The 7,517-nt window shown below is 52.3% G+C and overlaps 1 protein-coding gene across 1 annotated transcript; it reads left to right on the forward strand.

Annotated features, from left to right (window-relative positions):
- Positions 1-1,387: 1,387 nt before the first annotated feature.
- On the forward strand, positions 1,388-7,284 carry FAM3D (family with sequence similarity 3, member D). The gene is made up of 10 exons (XM_010573359.1): positions 1,388-1,416; positions 2,503-2,569; positions 3,248-3,437; positions 3,756-3,776; positions 4,450-4,570; positions 4,804-4,862; positions 5,235-5,285; positions 6,631-6,715; positions 6,857-6,983; positions 7,195-7,284. Exons 1-10 carry the CDS (start codon positions 1,388-1,390, stop codon positions 7,282-7,284), a joined length of 840 nt encoding a protein of 279 aa, XP_010571661.1.
- The last annotated feature ends 233 nt before the right edge of the window (positions 7,285-7,517 follow it).

The following is a 7,517-nucleotide window of genomic DNA, read 5'->3' on the forward strand; positions in this document are numbered from 1 at the left end:
ACAAATAACTCTGTTTATCACCCACTGCAGTTCTTTCCTTTCTTCCTGTCCTGCAAGTCAGTCTCTGGCAGATGCCAGAGCACAGTTGTCATTTTTCTGGCACAGCCTTAGGAGAAAAAAAAAAAAAAAGAAATCCAAACAATTAAGAATATAATAGAAATCCCAGGACAGGGCTACCCTCTTGTAATGCAATCAGGTTCCAGGTATTTCACCACCCAGGGACTTCACCCAATAACTTTTACCTGGGATTAAGGTGAAGATAAATAGCCCAAATAAATACATGACTTCCCTAAAGCAGTAGCGTTTATCTGTTTATTTTTCCATTTCTCTTCCTCTGCAATGAAATCAATATGTGCACAGGAAAACCACAAGTTTGGCAAGGAGAGCACTGTGCAATAGGCCCTGGTGAGGCTGGCATCCCCCACAATGGCAGGGACCAAATGGGGACGGTTTTGCAAACCCAGTGGAGTTTTTCTCCACTCGCTGTGCCCAAATCACAGCCCAGGTCTGAACCCTCACCAGCTCCAGGGTCTCCTCATGGCATTTGAGGGGGAACTCAGCAAGCTCCAAAAGCAAACCAATACCACTTTTGAAGACTTTGCAACTTGCCAAGGGGGATTTTAAGGACTGTTCTTCTGCCGCCATCATACCCATCACCAGATCAGGCACTGGGCTGGGAAGCCAGGTGTGGGGGAGACTCCCTACATTTAAAAAGCAAAACTTCATGCTGAAAGGAGCAAAAAGAGGCTGTCCCTCCAGATCCAGCCACGGGCAGCATTTGTACTCCAAAACCTTTAAACTGTCCATTTTCAGGTCTATGGCTCTTCCACCAGCTCAGTGAAATGGGCTTGTTCACACCACGTCCAACATGAGTTTAAAACCCATTTCAGGGATACTGTGCCAGGGGGCTGGGATGGACCAGGACAAGGTGGTGTGGGGAAGGGCTGCCAGCATCACAGACCCCCCATGCCACCTCCCGCAGAGACAGATTCCTGCTCACAATCACCTTCCCCTGGGAGGGATAGCTGCAGAGAGAAGCGAGATGCTGCTGGGAAGCAAGTGTGCTTACCCTATCAAAACCTCACTGCCGCGATACCAAGGGTACACCAATACCTTCCAAGGCTTCCTTTAAAATGCAGGTAAGCCACGAGGCCGCTCTCCTGTGGGAAGCCACTAGCTGCCTTTGGCAGCTCCTCCTTGCCACAGCCTCACGGCAGACATGGGCAGAGCGGAGCGGTCTCGTGGGGAGCAGTGCCGGGCTCCGGACGGCTGAGATGTCACGGCAGGGCTGCCACTCCAGCCAGGCACCGGCCACCCTGGGCCACTGCAAAGTCCCTCCAGGGCCAATGGAGGATGCTGCATCACGGCCACGGTCAGTCATGCGGCCATGGGCAATTTCCCTGAGGTCAAGCCCTGGTAGGGGACCCGGAGCAGGGCTGGGCAGGAGACAAAAGCTCTTCTCTCCTTCCTCGTGACACAGCAGCCTGAAATCAACTTTCAGCCCAGCCCTGCTACAACCCGTTGCTCCTTATTTACCCTTCAAACAGGAAAAGCAACTCTCGGTATAGCTCTTTCACAAATTTTCTATGCCAAGCCTCACTAAAGGGCTGCTTTAGTTAACATTAGGCTCTTTAACGCTGAGCACACATCTCACACGTAACAGTTTGCCTTAGGACTGCGGGGTGGTTTCCAGGACGGATGTTCACCAGGCTGCAGCCCTGAATTTCAAAGGTAGGAGTGGGTCCCCAGCCCCGGGAGCCCTGTGCGTGGGGTGGCAGGTGCCCATCCGATTCGTTGGAGCAGCAGCAGGAGAGAGGGGGCAGATGGACTCGCTCAGGTAGGAAATAGTTCACACTCCAAATTACAACCACTCCCCATTCACATGGGTGAAGATGCTGCAGGATTTGGACAAGTGGAAATATTTCTGTTCTTAAGTCAGGTGTCCCCAAACCTGGCTGCTCTGCCCAGCTCAGTGGCACTGCCCTTCTTCCCTTCCCTTTCTGATTTTAAGGAGGACGAGCTTGTTCCCGCATATTCCCTTGACTGGGCAAGGCCAAATCACAGCTTGTCCTCAGGTGGCATTTTGCAGCCCATAATATTTGAAACCTACTTTGCATCATCCCAGAATGAAATGCAGCAAAGCCATGATTGAAAACATACTCCTTGAGCTCATCACTATCAGCAGAATAGAAAAGCATGATCTATTACTGAGAAAAGGATGTGAAACAGGAACACACAGGGCAGCGGACAGTCACAGTGAAGAGTTCAGGGGCTTAAAAATGAAGCAAGCTCAATCAGTGCAGTCTGCTCCGACGTATGGAAGCCAGGACTTCAACATCAGGGTGGGACTGAGCATGTGTGCCTGATAGGAATTTATACATCTTTAATGACCTTCTAGTTATTGCAAATATGCCTAAACATAACAATTATTTTTTCGTCTAATATCTGCCTGGTTTTGGTGGGTTACAGGAATACTTTATGGTATTTAATTCTTTTCCTCAGGGTGACCTGTGACCGTTGGCCACCCCCTCAGTTGCAGTCTCTCTCCCCACCACCATGCGGGTGGCAGGTAAGGAGGGAGACAGAGATTTACTTTTCTCTGTCCATTTTTCTACAGTTCTTTATGCTTCCTTCTCATCTACGTGACCCCTTCCAAGCCCAGATACCCTGGCCTTCCCCTGCCACAGGCAGGGGAAAGAGCCTGTGTATAAGCATGAGGTTTTTAAAAGATTTGTGTAGATTTCAGCCTGTTGTATTTTTCCCAGTGAAACCCTCTGTGGCTGGGAAGAGATGGGTAGTGAGACATTCCTGGTTCCATAAGAGCCATTCAGCTGCAATATAAGTATATTCTTCTACTCTCTTTCCATGCAGGACTGGAACGTTTTGCTCTGATGAGCAGTGCTTTAAAGCCAAAGGCCAATCACATTTGTATTATCAGCCGCTCGGCTGTAGCTAGTGACTAATTGGGGGATAGTAGCCTTCCCAGCGCTGGGAAGGTAAGGAATATTTGGATTTACATAGCTTTCTAACTAATTATCAGATTTACTTTAATGCAGAGAGAAATATGAATAGTGCCTCCCAGTAGAAGGGTAATGCCTATCTGAGCATCATCACATGCTCTAGAGATATTAATTAAGAGATCAGAGTCCATTTAGAGAATAAAGGAAGGAGTGTTAGCTGCCTTCCCACACCACACAAGTGCTGGCTGTCACCTTGTGCTTTGTAACATGGGGACACATGGACCAAGTCCCCGAGAAGCCAGAGGGATGCTCCAGTCCCCGACCCATGCTGCTGCTGCTCTCACCTGGCTCCTCTCCTACTCCTTGCAGTTGTGATCCGGTACACGGTGCTGCTCATCACGCTGCTGAGCACATGGTTCATCGTGCAGACATTCTTCGATCGGAGCTGGAAAGCCATCAGCCCGCGAAGCTGGCTCGGTGAGGTGCCGGCAGGGGTCCAGCCGGGTCCAGAGGGAGGGTGCGGGCAGCCCCATTGCAAGCCAGACCCCGGAGCTGCATATAGTTGCCACGAACACTTGCACTTGCAGTCCCTGGCCAAGGCTATAGCCACCAGCTCTGACCATCGGGGCGGGGAGGGGACAGCACACTGGGAAGCTGCACCAGGGCGGGTGGCTCCAGGGGTGCTTGCAGCCACGGGGAGCAGTTTTGGAGAGCTTGTGCCTGAACAGCTGCTCCTGGCTTGGGAAAGAGGAGCAGCTCTCCGAGGTGTCTAACCCTCCTGCTTGGTACCCACAGGTGCCATCAACAAGCCCAGCAGTGAGTACCGCTCTCAACTTCATCTCCATCACCCAACACCGCTCCAGGGCTAAGGGTGATGGTGGAAGCATGATAGCTGCCTTCAGGAGCCCCGTTCCCAAGGCAAAAATCCCACCCTCCAAACACGGAGGAATTTCATTATTGCACACAGCAGCAGTGGCTTTGGCGGGTTCTGCAAACACACAAACACCCACGCGATCCCCCTGCCCCAGCAGAAATGCTCCCAGGCCACAGGCTATGGCAGGAACCAGGTCACAGGCCCTGTGCGTGCCATGTGGCACAAGTCCCTACCCTGGCCAAGAATGGGGAAGCTCCGGGCAGAAAAGCCCCAAGGGGCTGGCCTTGAACCAGTGCCAGCTCCAAACGCTCCCCGGCACACACCGCTCTGCAATCCCCATGGCATCAGCAGTGCCGTCCCGCTGCTTACACCCAGAGCAGCACCTGGCACCCAGCTTGTCCCACCCCACCCCAAGCCTTGGCACCGTAAACCTCAAACAAGAAGCTGGTCTCAGCCCCAGGACAAGCCTCCTTCACGCAAGAAGCTGGTCCAGGTGTTGCCCCCTTTGTGGACCACTGTGCCCCAGTGCCAGCCCTGCTCAGCCCTTCGGGGACGCAGCCAGTGTCCCCCCGTGGGGCCAACACCATGGCTTGCAGCTCCGCTCCTCCCTCGCAGGCAAGCAGCTGCCCCAGCACAAGTGCGGGAACAAGAGCTGCCCCAAGGACCATTTTGCCTTCAAGATCACCAGCGGCGCCGCAAACGTGGTGGGACCCTCCATCTGCTTCGACGACATGGTGTAAGCAACACACAGCGGGGACGGGGGAGCCGTGGCTGGCCTGGGCTTGAGTTTGGCTTCTGCCGAGCATGTCAAAGGGCATCATGGTGCATTTGTAGTTAAAAAATCTGGAAATAGTTTTCTTCACAACCACTTCTGGGGATATTTTGCTGTCTTCAGCCACTTTGCCCCATCAGAGTTTCACTGGCACCAGCATCTCTGTGCTTACTGGTGCTCTCTGCTTTCCTTTCCAGCCTCATGAGCAGCATGAAAAACAACATTGGCAGAGGTCTGAACATCGCTCTAGTGAATGGTGAGTCGGGTGGGCACTAACCCCACGCCATGGCTGTGGTCCCTTCCTCCCCCAGAAGGGAATGGGCCACCGGGGACCCCATCCCAGGCACCATGGCTGAGCCAAAAGCACATCAGTCCGGTGTTGCATGGGGTGCACATCCACAATTATAGTTACGAGCACTGCCAGGAAGATGGGAACAAACCCACCTGGGTCATGCACAATGGCTCCATGAACTCCACCAAGCAACACATTTGCCATCGCAGCAAATATGACACACTGAGGGATGAGCAAAGAATTTTGCAGCAAGAACCCCAAGCTGGTGGCCAGGCAAAGCCTAGAGCCACAACAGTGCAAACTCACTGTGCTTTGTTTTGAATTTTAACCTTTCAGGAACAAGCGGGCAGCTCCTGAAAACTGACTCATTTGACATGTACTCTGGAGGTAAGCGTGGTCAGTTTGCTGCTTGGTGGTTCCCAGCCAGGGCTCATGCCAGCACTACTAGCTGCCGGCAATTTAGGCTGCTCCTCTGCCATGTATTTAACGATAAAGTCTAGTAGTCTTTCACCAGGATTGCCAGCTCGGGCAGTAAAAGCTCAGCTTTCTCTGAGGCCATTGATCCCAGAATCCTGATAATGCATCTGCATCTGAGATTGGCTTCTTGTTCCTTTTACATGTGCATAATAGCCTGAAAAACGTAATTCCACTAAACTGAATAAACCAGGGCGCTTGAGACCTGAGACAGGCTACTTTCTAAGATCAGGTAGTTACACTAATCCTGAGATTTTGCAACTTTCAACTCAGTTTTTGAAAGCTGGTGGTGGCTGAGCAGCTGCTTGTTTCCCTGGCTTTCTCAGGAGGATAAATGAGGAGCTCAGAGCATGGCAGGTGAGATGCAGCCCCCAGCCCCAGCAAAGCTGAGCACATGGAGCAGAGCCTGGTGGCAGCAAAGACCATGTCCCTGCACCTGACAGCTTCAAACAATCTTCCTAACAGCAAGAAGATGCCCTGAGCCAGGGCAGCACCCACTCACAGTCCAGTTGGCACTGACTTGCAGGATGCTGCAAATCCCACCATTGTTTCAAAGCTGTTAACAATTCTCCAGAATTTTGGCAGAACTCCTCAAAATCATGTGCTAAAATGAACCCTATAGTGCTTTTGATTTACCCTTTGCTGTTTGAGCCTTCTCCAAGGATCAATCGCCCTTTCTGCTTTTTGGTTTTGCAGCCTATTCTTGGTAACTCTAGAGTTTTAAGGAGAAACACCAGTATCATGAGATTTCTGGCTGAGTTTGCAAGCGAGGCATGCGGTGGGAGAGGCCCAGGGAAGGAGAAGGCAGTCAGTCAGCTCCTGTGCCACTAGATGGGGCGTTGGACTCGAGCATCCCACGGATGCAGGATGAGGAATAATTCCCGCAATACAGCCGAAGGCATGATCACAGGGCAGGCAGCTCTGCAGCCGAGCGGGTTCATTTCTTGTGTTGAGAAGTAAATTCGTGTAACTAGATTTCACAGTTAGCGAGCAAAGTTGAGGAGCAAATTCCCCTCTGCAGTTGTACTGGCCGGAGGAAAGGGCCAGCCCTAGGTGCTGCGGAACAGCCCAGGTGGGAACACAAGATGGGGAATGCATCATCTGGGAGCCCATCCTTCCCCAAGCCCATGACCCCAAATCTTGGCCATCACCAGCACAGTCAGGATATTTCCCACTGACTCAGAGGTGCTTCCCCCAGCTGCCACGCAGCAGTCCCTGCTAAATCCCTTTTTCTTTCCCTAATGCTCTTCTCTCCCAGACATTAACAAACTGGATACCTTCCTCCAAGAGATCAAGTATGGCACCATCGTGCTGACAGCCAGCTATGATGACCCTGCCACAAAGTGAGTTTGGCCCCAGGAGCAACACCTGGCTCCCCAAAAACCCACAGCTGAGGGGAGCTGGAGGTGCCGCTGCCAGCAGCAGAGGGGACAGGAGGAGACAGCCACCTGGCACCACACTAACACCTTCTTGCCCTCTTTCAGGATGAATGACAAAGTACGGACACAATTTATGGAGCTGGGCAGCAGCCACGTGAGCAAGCTGGGCTTCCGGGACAACTGGGTCTTCTTGGGAGCGAAAGGTCTGAATAACAAGAGCCCCTTTGAAGAGGTATGTGGCCCCCCCCTGCCACCAGCTCTGGAGGCTCCCACCCTCTTAGTGGCACCTCCTGAGCTACATCTCACCTACCTGTTTGCAGAAGACATGGGCCAGTGGTGTTATCCCCATGTCGAACCAAGCTGCAAGTTTTGCCACACTGCAAACTTGCACTGTGCTACCAACCTCCTCATTCATTTTCTCTCTCTCTCTTTTTTTCCTGCAGCACATCAAAAATGATGAGAAGAAAAATAAATACGATGGCTGGCCTGAGATGCTGGAGATGGAGGGCTGTGCCCCGAGAAAGATGGATTAGCAACAAGCCTCAGCCTGCCACGGAGGCAAGACCAGTCTCGCAGGGACCCCAGCCCCACCACTGCCCGGTCACATAGCCCAGCAGTGGCTGCCCACTCCCAGAAACCGGCCATTTCACATCAGGGGCTGCACAGGGCTTGGAGAAGAGCCTGCAGAGCCTGAGCAAATGCCCAGCCAGGTTTCAGCTGAGCTGTCCTCATCTATGGGTCAGTTTGGGGTATTTTATTTTTCTGT

This window comes from Haliaeetus leucocephalus, unplaced genomic scaffold (genome assembly GCF_000737465.1).
Source record: "Haliaeetus leucocephalus isolate CR32 unplaced genomic scaffold, Haliaeetus_leucocephalus-4.0 Scaffold2, whole genome shotgun sequence".
NCBI classification, from domain to species: Eukaryota; Metazoa; Chordata; class Aves; order Accipitriformes; family Accipitridae; genus Haliaeetus; species Haliaeetus leucocephalus.

Coding starts and splice junctions, on each gene's coding strand:
- FAM3D (XM_010573359.1), top strand. CDS start 1,388: ATGGGCAATTTCCCTGAGGTCAAGCCCTG. Junction 2,570..3,247: donor CACCACCATGCGGGTGGCAG/GTAAGGAGGGAG, acceptor ACATGGACCAAG/TCCCCGAGAAGCCAGAGGGA. Junction 4,863..5,234: donor GAACATCGCTCTAGTGAATG/GTGAGTCGGGTG, acceptor TTAACCTTTCAG/GAACAAGCGGGCAGCTCCTG.